The sequence below is a fragment of the Excalfactoria chinensis genome, chromosome 24, assembly GCF_039878825.1.
Source record: "Excalfactoria chinensis isolate bCotChi1 chromosome 24, bCotChi1.hap2, whole genome shotgun sequence".
Taxonomy (NCBI): domain Eukaryota; kingdom Metazoa; phylum Chordata; class Aves; order Galliformes; family Phasianidae; genus Excalfactoria; species Excalfactoria chinensis.
In genome coordinates this window covers 540,944-553,260 of record NC_092848.1, presented here as the reverse complement: position 1 = coordinate 553,260, position 12,317 = coordinate 540,944, and the positions used below count along the sequence as shown (strand labels likewise).

At 56.3% G+C, this 12,317-nt stretch overlaps 2 protein-coding genes across 2 annotated transcripts; both read right to left on the bottom strand.

The window, feature by feature from the left end:
* Positions 1-1,476: 1,476 nt before the first annotated feature.
* Positions 1,477-3,804, bottom strand: LOC140262236 (keratin, type I cytoskeletal 19-like). The gene is made up of 6 exons (XM_072356440.1): positions 3,322-3,804; positions 2,934-3,016; positions 2,547-2,703; positions 2,299-2,460; positions 1,911-2,036; positions 1,477-1,737 (listed from the first exon to the last, which is right to left on the bottom strand). Exons 1-6 carry the CDS (start codon positions 3,802-3,804, stop codon positions 1,477-1,479), a joined length of 1,272 nt encoding a protein of 423 aa, XP_072212541.1.
* A 2,880-nt stretch (positions 3,805-6,684) lies between these two features.
* LOC140262325 (keratin, type I cytoskeletal 14) lies at positions 6,685-10,253 on the bottom strand. The gene is made up of 8 exons (XM_072356610.1): positions 9,729-10,253; positions 8,869-8,951; positions 8,435-8,591; positions 8,145-8,306; positions 7,910-8,035; positions 7,591-7,811; positions 7,190-7,239; positions 6,685-6,936 (listed from the first exon to the last, which is right to left on the bottom strand). The coding sequence occupies exons 1-8, from the start codon at positions 10,209-10,211 to the stop codon at positions 6,839-6,841; spliced, it is 1,380 nt and encodes a 459-aa protein (XP_072212711.1). The 5' UTR covers positions 10,212-10,253; the 3' UTR covers positions 6,685-6,838.
* Positions 10,254-12,317: the final 2,064 nt, after the last annotated feature.

Below are 12,317 nucleotides of genomic sequence, written 5' to 3'. Positions count from 1 at the left end.
ACAGCTGTGCACAGTCGCCGTTCCTCCGTCTGCTGCCGTTCCTTTCTGTGTGCAATGATCCACCACCACTGTCTGTTTACTGCATCTGACTTTCAAAACCCCCCTCTCCCACCTATTAATTTGTCTCTCTTTTATCTGCCCGCACGCTGCCGGCTGGTTCTTCCTGCTCGCTTCTTCTTTTTGGATGCTTTCAGGGCTCCTTATTTAGCATTTTCTCTTGGAATCGCTTCCCCTGGCAGGAGGCCGTGTCAGGTCCAGCACAGCTTTGCTTTCAAATTACTACTTCAGTATTATTTGGGAAAACTTGTTCTTCTTGATTTTATCCTGTTGCTACACATTCACCGTACCTCAAAGGCGCTGCAGATTGTGTTATATTAGCTTATATTGGCACACACCCACTTTAATGAAAACTCGACTTTCGCTTGGAAGTCCTTTCCAAATGCAGGCTGCCCGTCGGCCGCCCCGCGCTCCCAGCAGAAATCCCTTCAGAGCTTAACGATCTGCCCAACCCGTTCGTAAATACTCGTATAATTCATTCGTTGTAGAAATTGTTTCTCAGGTTCGGGGCTGTATCACTATTGGCTCAGTTTTATTAGGGACAAGCGTGTGGATCCCGGCACATCCCAGGTGGGGGCAGCAGGTGGAGCGGTGCCGGGGTCCCCCCAGTGTGGTCCCATTGGGTACCTCCCATCCCACCGGTGCTGCACGTGGAGCTGAGCGCTGCCCATCAGTTTGCTTTGCTTTTTCTGGGGACTTGTTCTTTGGGAGCCCTGCAAGGGACATCTCCCCCCATGCCCAGCCACGTCCCCAAGTATCACATCTGCAAGTCTCCCAGGCACCTCCAGGAACAGTGACCCCATCACCTGTGACAGTGCTGTTCACACCCCGCAGCAGCTGAGCTTTGGGAGTGAGAGCTGACGCTTCGTGTAGCTCATGTGGGACTGGAGAGCCCTCTTTGGGACATTCAAACACCTCCAGCTGCGGGGCGCTGGGGGCTCAGACAGCTCTGTGCACAGCGCCTCTCTGTTGCAAAATCTCAGTCCATGGAAAGCAGGGAAGAGCCAGCTGCTTTGCATGCAAATTAAATTTCCCCAAACCGTAATTAAAATTGTCGTGTGAAACTGAAAACATTCAGATAATTTATTGTTTCAGGGAATTTAGCTGCCCGGCCCTAATCCTGCCTATCAGTGCAGAGCCAGCAGGACTCAGCTAAATGACAGCTGTCACAAAGCACCTTCCCCAGCTCAGCAGGAGCCGCCCCGCATTGCAGTGCAGGGCAGAGTGGGAGCGGTGGGCTGAGCCCCTGCACAGGGGAGAGAAGGAGCTCACAGTCGGCCATCGGTCAGAGCCAAGTGCTCAGCTCCTCATGTTGGCTTCCCGGCCCTGGCTGGAAGCAGGATGCTGCTGGTTCTTTGCCGCCGTGCTCTTTCACCACTCAAATCTCAGGTTTTCGTATCCCTGTAACAGCCGGGGATGTCACTGTGCCCGGCTCTGCCTGCAGCCTGCATACATGATGTCCTGCTGCCCGCCCTCCAGCAGGCAGCGGTAGGTGTGGATCTCCTGCTCCAGGCGGCACTTGATGTCCAGCAGGCTCTTGTACTCCTGGTTCTGACACTCCATCTCTGCCCGGATCTCCGCCAGCCGCTGCTCCACGCAGGAGATCTGGCCCTGCAGCTCAGCGAGGTATTTGTTGTAGCGGCATTCTGTCTCAGCCAGAGAGGACTCCAGGTTTTCTTTCTGAGAATGGAAGCAGCAAAAAGGTGGATGGGTTACGCAGCTCACAGGCAGCCTGGACTTCTTGACAGAAGGATCCCACTGCAGAGCTGTCCCAGTGCACCCATCCGTGTGGTTCTGGTCGTGCAGCTCTCTGCAGGGAGCTGGGGGCTGAGACAGAGCCCTGTGTCACTCACCATGGTCAGTTGGGCTTGCACGTTGATCTCCAGGCCCTGCAGCTGGCGTCTCAGCTCTGTGACCTGCTTGTTGCTCGACTCTATCTCCTGGCTGCTGGTGATAACCTCCAGGTTCACCTCTTCCACCTGAGGTCAGAAGGAACACTGTGTGCCCTGCCCTCCCCACACCACAGCCCCACAATTCTGCTCCTGCTGCAGCCCCCAGGTGTTCCCAGCCCAGGCCCCACATGCAGCAGAAGAGCGCAGCAATGGGGCTGCGGAACCAATCTGAGTTTCTCCTAGTTGGAACTGCTGGCATCCAGACACCGCCAGGTAGTGGAGAAGCACTCATCTCTCACCTCTCCCTCTCCCTCACAGGCAGAGGGCAGAGCCGCACACCACGCCGTACCTTGCAGGCGAACCACTGCTCTGTCTCCTTGCGGTTGCGCTCCATCAGTGTCTCATACTGACAGCGCAGCTCCTCCAGGATCTTCCTCAGGTCTGGGCCGGGACAGGCATTGACTTCCACACTCACATCTCCGGTTGCCTGCTTCCTCAGGCAGCTCATTTCCTGCAGACAGCACCGGGACAGTCATATTCCCACCTGGGGCAAGTTCCCTTCTTCCCACAGTTTCTTTATGGTGAGGGGTATCTGACCTCTTCATGGTTTGCCCGGAGGCAGCACATCTCCTCAGTCACAGCCTCGCACTGCAGCTGCAGGTCAGCCTTGCAGCTGGCCAGCTGGTCCAGCACAGGGCGCAGGTTGCAGATGTCTGCGTCCACATTCTGCCGGAGGCTGCACTCGGTCTCGTACCTTAGGCACAGGAACAGGAACTCAACATGCCAGCAAAGCACTGCAAGTGCTTGAGCTGAGTGTGAAATTAGGACCAAGTTCTCCTGCTTCAGGCATGCGATGCTACAGACATTGCCTTGCACAGAGAACTGTGCTTTAATACAGCAGCAGAGTGGGCAGGTTTCAGCCCCACACCACCTCAGTGCCCACCCCTTCCTTCCCTGGGCCCCCCAGCCCAGCACAGGGCTCACTTGGCTCGGAAGTCGTCAGCCGTCATCCGACTGTTATCAATGTTCAGAAGGATTTTGTTGGTCTCCATGGCTGCACACAGGATCTGGAAAGAAAGCACAGGGAGAGGCTTAGGCTGGCAGGTTCTACCAGCTGCCTGGAGGAATTGTCCACCTGGGGCATTGCAACGTGGTTATTTTATAATGGTCTCATGTTTGGGGGTTATTCATCAGTTAAATGGCATTACAGTGGGGAGCCTCCATGGCGGGTTACAGGAGCGTCAGCTGTCTGTGAGCACAGCTGCTGCTCTTTGATCATGCATGTCAGCTGCCACCTCCTGCACCTCCAGACTGCCTCCAGGCAATGGCCTTCCATGTGTGAAAGCGTGAGACACTTCTCGAGGTGCTTTACCTGGTTCTGAAGGTCTTCAATCTCCTTGTGGAAGCAGCTGTAGTCCCGCGGCTCACAGCTGGGGCCCACCTTGGCGTACCACTCCCGGATGCAGCACTCCAGCTCGGCATTCTCGCTCTCCAGCAGCCGCACCTTGTCCAGGTAGGAGGCCAGGCGGTCATTGAGGTTCTGCATCGTCGCCTTCTCATTGTTGGCAAACAGGATCCCCTCACCGGCCCTGCCGAAACCTCCCATGCCACGTGCACACATGCCCCCCGTGCTGAACCCAAGGGTGGAACAGGCCCGCTGTGTCGCTCCGAAGCTGCCCCCGCTCATGCTGCCGGCACCCAGCTGCTGCCCGAGCAGCCCCTCGCCCAAACTGCCACCGGAGAACCCCCGGAGCTCGAAGGCAGCGTGCCGCCCTGGGTTGGCAGAGTTGCCCTGCGTGGTGCCCGCCCAGCTGCCCGCGCTGCCCTGTGTGCCGCAGCGCCGGGCGCAGCTCATGGTGCAGCCACACGAGCTGCACGGGCGGTGCAGGAGCTGCTGCCGGCGTCCAGCCCCACTGCTCCCTATTTATACCGCCCTGTGGATGTTGCTGCTGGAGAAGAGCTGTTTGTTGTTCCTCCTCCCGACCTGGTAGTTCTGCGCCTGGAATATTTCCCCATGGGCGTTTGTCTCCGGCGATCCCACAACAGAAAGATGCTTTGGTTAATAGAAGCGTGTTTCAAAACTACATCAAAAATGTGACTTCCTGAATCATCAGGTCTGACTTGTGAGTGATGACAACCAAACAACAGTGACACAAACAGCGACGATACCTGAGAGTGCCTGGGGAACGAAACAGCAATTACCCGTGGGGGGGCGAGTCCTGCTGGAGGGGATTGCTGTGGGCTGGTGCCGCCTGCCCGGCAGAGCCTGCTCAGTCCCCCTGGGGTGCAGGCGCCCGTGGTGCAGCTGCCCCAAGGCAGCGGGGGGGAACCCCTGGGCGGCAGCAGTGGGGGGAGGTCCCGCCGTGGCCCCTGGCATCACACCATGGAAATGGGGTGCACAGAAAATAGGGAGCTTAAGCAGTGATGGCTTTGCTGCTCCTCCAGCATGCACCATGACATCCCCTTCCAGAGGACATGCAAGACCACTCCAGGGTTTGCATTCTGCTGCTTTAGCAGGTAGACAAAACATGCAAATATTTATCCAAAGTGAAAAAGAAAAGGATGTTTCCTTTTCCTCCCAAGCACTGCGGCTGTCTATGGCTACTCACTGCCAGGAGAGGACAGCCACAGCAGGTGGTGCACTGCCTCCTAAAACAGCAGCGTGGAGAATTTTGGGAGCAGTCTGACCCCAATCCTGGCAGCACCACGGGGCTCCTCCAAGCAGAGTCTGGGGGAAGCGCATCAAAGCGACTACAAAAGGAGAAGGATATTCAATGTATTTTCAGTCTAGGGATGCTGAATTGAGGAACAGGAGAGGTAATTACAACGCTTTGTCACACCGATTTTTCATTTTGTTAATATAAATGCAGCCATTTATCGTCTCCAGCGTCCAACTCACCCAGACCCGTCACACGAAGGACGCGCCGGTGCAGCCTGCTCCAGGGCACTGTGCCACTCAGCTGGGTTCATTAGCCTCGGTTTTATCCTGGCGCTGCGAATCCAGCACACCTTACATGTGGTTGTGGGTTCTGTGTGTCCATTTTGAACTTCGGACGTAGCTGTAGCCAATGATGAATACTACAGCTTACGTGGAGAAGTATTTCACCCGTGATTGTAGGGGATTTCAGTGCATTTGTGTGTTCTTCACAGTGGATTTTTCCTTTCCATAATGGGACGTGCATCTACACCAGGCCACACCTCAAGGCCGTCTGCTAATGATGCTCTCTGTGTGCGTAATGGCCGCACTGCTGGGAGCACTCAGCTGGATGCAGTGATCTGCAGTGGGACCTGCGCTGTCCCTGGGCAGCAGTGTGTGCCCAGCACAGGGTGTGTGTGTGTGTGTGTGTGTGTTAATGTGCTTAATGTTGTTATAAAATTAACGTTGTTAAAAAATTAGAAAGAAAGGAATGGTGCTTTGGCTCCCCGTGGTGTCCTGGAGCCCCACGTTCCAAAGGCGACAGGCGCCGCCGTCACCCCCAAGCGCTGCTCTGCCCTGTGGAACAACCAGACTCAAATGAGTAAGGAAAATGAGAAGGCAGGGCTGGATCTCCCTGTGGAGGAGCCCTGTGTAGTCTCAGGGTGCTTAAGGACAGTTTCACCTATGCAGAATCCTTGTGCTGCTGCTTTGTGTGCTCTCATATCTAAGTGCTGACTCAGCTGTCTCTGAAGCTGCCCAGGAGGAGCAGCTGCCTGAAACCTGCAGCTCGTGGGGACATCGCTGTCAGTCACTGCGGGCACTCCTGTGTTTCTCCAGGTTTCAGTTTGGTGCTCTGCAGCACAGGAACAGCAATGGCACTTATTGCAATGACAGCACTCCTTCCCAAGGGTGAAACATGCGATGTGAATGCATGTGTATTTTCCCTCTGTGAGATGGCTGCAATATAGCACAGCAGTTGTGTATGCTGAGCACGGGCTTTCATCTTTGTGATCACAGGGTTTGCAGAGCCTCATGCTGAATTTAAGCCTTTTTTACTCAAGCAGATATACATGGATGAGTCAGAGCCATGCCTGGTGCACTCCTCCCAAGGGAACAAGATGGATTCTCTACAGACCTGGGCTCCCAGCAGCTCCCAGCAGCTCCAGATGCTCAGGCTGGGCCTTCCTGTGGATGGGGGGTCTGGCACTGGGGGCTGGTGGCACAGATGGGCTGTGCCAGGGTGGGCAGCAGGGCCGTTCCTGGCTGGCCACTGCTGTAGCCTTTCACCTACGTTTAATCTGCAGTGGCTGTATTAAATGCAGCCCTCGGCAACATTAAAATACCTGTGTGAAGTCTTGGTGCCTAACAGTGTGATTTTAAGGCAGTCAAATGAGGCGAGAGGAATGTTTGGATGAGGTTTGCCAGCTGATGCTGCGCTCGTGTCTGTGAGCAGCACACGTGGCAGTCACGGTCCTGCTGAGCTCTTTGGGGTTCCGCCTGCAGGAGGGAGCAGCTCCTCCTGATACTGAGCGTCAGAGAGCGCAGCTTTGTGTTTGCTGGCTTCAGTCCGCTCTCATTTGGCACGTTGTCCAAAAACATCATTGCCTTTTTCTCACATCAACATGACCAGGTCACATCTCAGTTCCTGCGCCCGTCAGCACTGAGTTCCACACAACAGGCAGCCCGGACTCCCGCTGCTCCAGGCACGCACCTCTCCTCCCACACTCCCAGCTGTGGATTTCTGGAACTTCCCTGCTATGAGCATCCAACCCCTTGGCTAAGAGAGCTCGTGTGTCAGTGACAGACAAGTCTGCAGTTGCGTGAATGAAAAACAAAGCTTTATTAAATGTGTACAAAGTGCACAATGGCGGCTGCATGTGGTCAGGGTCCGTCAGGGGAGAAGCTGAGTGGCAAAGCCAGCTGTGTGCCGCACAGCTCTGCCAGGCAGAGCCTGGGGCTGCTCTGGGTCCCATTAGCGTGTGGTGTGTGCCACCTGCTCACGGGATGAGATCACCTTCCCATCCTGCACCTCCTCCACGATGGTGCGCACCTGGCGCGAGGACGTAATGGCTGCAGGGAGAGGCAGAGAGGGAGGGGAGGGAGAGAAATTCCTTAAGACTCTGTCCAGTCTGCCCACATGGGCAGGAGGAGGATGTGGGAAGATCTACGGGGTATCAGAACATGCAGCTCCTGTGCTATCCTGCCTCTGCCACTGCCTGGGCCAGCAGCACCTGGGGGCTGCCTTTCCCTGAATCACTTTGGCAGCTGCTCTAAGAGAAGCCTCAAAGCTGTGCGCCATGGGCATGTGGAGCAAGATTCTTACCGTCTCTGCCCGAGTGTGAGGACATCGCAGAGGAGTACTGGGAAGAGATGCTGCAAGAGGAGGAGAAAACAAAAGGAAGTTAGGAAAAAGGTCTTGTTTCAACAGCACTGTATTCAGGAAGGAGAGGAAAGTGGAGAAATCATAGGAACTATGATAACATCTGCTGCTCTGGGTGTCCCTGGAGGCAGAGGCAGAGGAACCACTGCCCCCTTCAGCAGGGAATGCAACCACTGAGCATCCCTCCACAGGCAGCAGTCAGGGAAGCAGCCTTTGGGCATCTGTGGTTGGCATGCAAAGAATCACGATGTCTGAAGGCTGCAATCAAGATGAGGCCCCAAGCAGCACGTTATGGACCCCCCCACACCCTTCTCCTCCCCACTGCCCACTCAAACCCCACGCACTGGGCATCCTCGCCCTCCAGCAGCCGGCGGTACGTGGCGATCTCCTGCTCCAGGCGGCACTTGACGTCCAGCAGCACCCGGTACTCGTGGTTCTGGCGCTCCATGTCGCAGCGCAGCTCGGCCAGCTGCTCCTCCACGCTGGTGATCAGCGCCTGCAGCTGGGCCAGCTGGGTGCCGTAGCGCGCCTCGGTGTCGGCCAGGGTGCCCTCCAGCGCCGCTTTCTGCGTGCGGAGGAGAGGACGGGCTCAGGGGGACGGGGGCGGCGGGGAACGGCCCCATCCTCACCATCCCCACGCCGGCGGGCAGCGGCCCCGCGTACCGTGCTGAGCTGGGACTGCAGGTCGATCTCCAGGCTCTGGATGGTGCGGCGCAGCTCCGTGATCTCCGTCTTGCCGCTCTGCAGCTGCTCCGTGTTGATGGCCACCTCGCGGTTCAGCTCCTCCGTCTGCAAGAAGCCGAGTCGCGCGTCACAGCCCGGTGTGGGCACAGCCCAGTGTGGGCACAGCCCGGTGTGGGCACAGCCGTGGCCGCGCAGCCGCAGGCGTCCAGCTCACCTTGCTGAAGAACCACTGCTCGGCGTCCCTGCGGTTCTTCTCCGCCAGGCTCTCATACTGCTCCCGCATCTCGGCCAGGATCTTGGTCAGGTCGATGCCGGGAGCCGCGTCCATCTCCACACTGATCTCTCCTCCCACCTGCCCACGCAGCGCGTTCATTTCCTGGGGAAAAGGAAAGGCGATGTCACAGGAGTGATAGCCCTAATTGCGGATGGCTCCGCACCCCATGCCTGACCCCCTCTACCCTGAATATATGTTACAGTCCCAGTGGGTGCTGGCACTGCGCTCACCTCCTCGTGGTTCTTCTTCAGGTAGGCCAGCTCCTCCTTCAGGTTCTCAATCTGCATCTCCAGGTCGGCCCTGGCCAGGGTCAGCTCATCCAGCACCCTGCGCAGCCCGTTGATGTCGGCCTCCACGCTCAGGCGCAGGGCCTGCTCCGTCTCAAACCTGGAGACATGCAAACGGTCACACCTTGGGTCCAGCTGATAGCAGTTTTTTTGTGTTTCCTGCCCCTCTTTGTGTATGTCTGCCAGCACCTCACATCAGGTGTCCATGCACAGCACTCTGCAGTGCAGGACTGTCAGGTCAGTGCTGTGCCCAGGAGGAGATGTGCATCCGTGGCCACCAGCAGCCAGCAGGAGCTGTGGGGCAGCTCCAGGTGCATATAGCACAGCCTGGAGCATGCTGCCCTGTCCCTTCCTTCCCTTGAGAACTTTGCACTTACTTGGTTCTAAAGTCATCAGCTGCCAGCCTGGCATTGTCAATCTGCAGGACAATGTTCGCATTCTCCACAGTTGCGGCAAGAATCTGGGACAAAGAGAAGCAAAAAAGTGAGTGAAAAAGTCATTAGGCAAAGCTGCACGCTGCTGGTGGAGATCTTGATGGAGAGGACCAGAGCAGCACCTGCCCCTTGGCCTGGACTTGCACAGGGACTCTGCAGAAAGGCACGGAGTGTGATGCTGAGCTGCAGCCCTGCCTGGCAGCACTCACTCGTGCAGGTTGCAGCGTGCCCACGTCACCGCAGGCACCGCAAAGAGCCCAACTGGGAGGAAAAGGAGCTGAGGAGGAGCAACGGCGCCCAAATAGCTGCCGTAATTACACCCGAGGTGAAGTATTTGTTCCGGGATTTTGAGAAGGATTGGCCATTTAATGAGCAGTAATTTCTGTAGCCACAAGCTAATGAAATGCTCGCAGTGAGTTGTGATGCTCCAAGGGATATCCAGAAAGAATCCAGGTGTGAATCTGGAGGTCATTGTGTCCAACCTGCAGCAGGGGAGGGAGACTCTACCCAAAGAACTTCTGAACCACCGACCCCTCGTGGTTTTGCCTTGTGTCTGTGCTTGCACCTCCCACAGCATGAGCATCCCATGGGCCATTCCTTTCTTTGTTAACTTCTATCCACAGCCTTACACCATGCTATAAACTGCAGGACCTGGCTTTAGCATGAATGCATGTCATCTTCAGAGTTCTAAGTACCTATTACCAGACAAGACAGTTTTTTTTTTCCCATATTGGACCAATCACCTGCCATTTAATCTATTAAAAAGTGACCTTAATGAGGACTTTGATATCCACCGCACCCACCTTGCTGCGCAGCTCCTCGATGGTCCGGTAGTAGTGGCTGTAGTCGCGCTCGGGGCCGGGCCCCTGCTTCTTGTACCACTCCCTGATCTTCACCTCCAGGTCGGTGTTGGCCTCCTCCAGGGCACGCACCTTGTCCAGGTAGGCGGCCAGGCGGTCATTGAGGTTCTGCATTGTTTCCTTCTCACCGGCCGGGAGGATGCCATCACCGCCCCCAAAGCCGCCCCCGAAGCCGACCCCAAAGCCGGCCCCATAGCCACCCCCGAAGCCCCCACCGAGGCCCCCTCCAACGCTGCTGCAGTAGTTGCCCCCATAGCTGCTGCCGAGCCCCGAGACGATGCGGGAGGAGACGGAGTAGCTGCTGGAGCCCCCGTGGACGCTGGGGGCCCGATAGCCGGCTGCCCGGCCACAGGACAGCCTGCTGGAGCCCCCCCCCAGGCCCCTGAGGGAGGTGGAGGAGGAGAACTGCCGGACAGTGGTGCTCATGGTGCAGGCAGAGGCTGGGCACGGCAGGCTGGCAGTGCAGGCAGCAGTGCGCGCTTCCCCTGCCCGCAGCCCTTTATAGCCCACGCGGGAGGCGTTGCCGCTGCTGGTTTTTTTTTCTGGTGCATTCCCGATGATTTTCGTCACTCCTAAAATCGGAGCCAACTTCCAGATTCGTCATTTTTCCTTTGTTCTGTTCACCCTTTTTGCTGTATTTCACTAGAAAGCTCTTATCTCACGAAGGGCGTTTTTATGCTTCTTCCGTTTCCAAGTAAATAGTCAGGTGTGATTCAAAGGAGGAGGCTCCTTGCTCAGGGCTACACTTTAATATTCCTTTGTAGTGCTTCCTCTGAAATTGATCTATTCAGGTGATGTTCAAGGGGAGGAATTCAGCAGCTCTGCTGCTCTTGGCCCAGCGGCTCAGCCCCTGTCCGAGCGCACAGCAGTGCTGTGGGGCAGCAGCCCTGCAGAGCACACGGTGCAGCATCTGGGGGTGGGAGATCTGGGCTGCCAGCACCGAGGTGCAGCTCCCCTCTCTTATCTGCAGGTGGGATTTTCTCTGGCATTAAAAGGTTCATCCTTTAGGGCTTGATTAATTCTTCACTTCAGAGACCACCCAGGAGGGGCGGAATATGGAATGGCAATGAGGAGGAGCTCATTGCTGTTCTGCTTTTATAAGCAGGAGCCAAAGAAGTGCTCCGAAGGGGCAGGGGATGGCTGTGAGCTGGAGTAACTTAAAAACCACGAGATTCTCCAGGAGAAACTGCAGAACAGCATCCAGCAGATGAAGGTCATAGGAAAAGGAGCTACAGGTCCCTGTGCACTGTAAAGAGCTCACAGCTGGCAGCAGCGCGGCTTGTGCTGAAGCTGCTCTTTGCGTGAACTCCCCAAGCAGCTGTGACCAGGGGAGGACAGAGCCGTGTGGGTCTGCAGCTGAAAGCCCAGCGCCAGCAGGGCTCAGTGGGCACACAGTGTGCTGCCCTGGGCGGTGGGCTCAGGGCTCTGCTGCCTGGCTGCGCTGCTGCTGCATGCGTCACAGTGCGGAGCGGCACTGGCGGTGGTGCAGGGTGTGGAAGAGAAGGAATTTCTCATGTGTGTGCATGGCGAGCTGTCTGACTGCTCCCGGACAGGCCCCGACAGCCCCTTCCAACAGCCAAGTGTTCCTTAGATCATCTGCCAATGACGGGGGGAGAGTTTGGAAATAAGCAACAAAGGTACATTGCTGAGTGGCTCCGGGTGATGCAATTCCTTCTCCTGTGTGAGGAAAGTGGCACGGGGGGGGATGTGCCCTTGGACTCCCTTTCATTGGGACTTGGAACAGCGTGGAGGCAGGGGGGGAGCAACACAGTCCTCCCCATCACCATCTGCACTCAGTGTCACCAGCAGAAGTCCCTGCAGTTCCACATGGTGATCAGCGGAGCCCTTCAGGGGAGCAGCTCAGCAGTGCCTGCCGGGCGCCTGTCCCAGCGCAGCTCTGTGCGTGGAATTGCCTTTCTTTCATCTCTCATTTAACTGCTGTGAGTGCCATCAGAACACACACAGCTCAAATATCTGCGATGCTTTAATGCTGCCACACGGCAGCAGTTAAAATGATGAGCTGTTAATTAAGATGTAAGACAACAAATTAACAATCCTAAGACATTTTTAACAGGATCTCCATCGCACACAGCCACAAATGACTGCGCGCTCTCCTTTGAAGGAAAGGCCAACGATTCCCATGCACACTGTGAGCCTGTTTCTTACACATTTCTGACCCCAAAACGCCCATTCTGTGGCATCACAGCAGTTTCTATCCGACTGCAGGAGGAAAGCAGGGGGGAAGAAGCAGCTCTGACTACAGCAGACCTGGGAGCAGAAACCACGGGACCAGAACGTATCTCCTTTTATCCTGAAACCATTCAGCTTCAGTGTGCTCATAAAGTTTGCCCCAGGATCAAATCACTGTACAGAGCTTCCCTACAAGGTTACAAAGCCGCACCTTCATTTCTGTTTCCAAAGTGGTCTTTTGTGTCAGAGGAATTCAGCGCTGGAGGAGTCAGTGTCTTTTGGAACCCAAGCACATAGCCAGACGTGCCTGGAGCTGCCTCCTGCTGCACGGCCAGCACTCAG

Bases quoted from the DNA above. Each gene is read 5' to 3' on its own strand.
- LOC140262236 (XM_072356440.1), bottom strand. From the start codon at position 3,804: ATGAGCTGCGCCCGGCGCTGCGGCACACAGGGCAGCGCGGGCAGCTGG. The intron at 3,017-3,321 runs GTAAAGCACCTC...CTTTCTTTCCAG, and splicing joins TTGAAGACCTTCAGAACCAG to ATCCTGTGTGCAGCCATGGA. The intron at 1,738-1,910 runs GTGAGTGACACA...TTCCATTCTCAG, and splicing joins TGCAAGCCCAACTGACCATG to AAAGAAAACCTGGAGTCCTC.
- LOC140262325 (XM_072356610.1), bottom strand. From the start codon at position 10,211: ATGAGCACCACTGTCCGGCAGTTCTCCTCCTCCACCTCCCTCAGGGGC. The intron at 8,952-9,728 runs GTGGGTGCGGTG...TCTTTGTCCCAG, and splicing joins TCGAGGAGCTGCGCAGCAAG to ATTCTTGCCGCAACTGTGGA. The intron at 8,592-8,868 runs GTAAGTGCAAAG...GCATGTCTCCAG, and splicing joins GCTGATGACTTTAGAACCAA to GTTTGAGACGGAGCAGGCCC.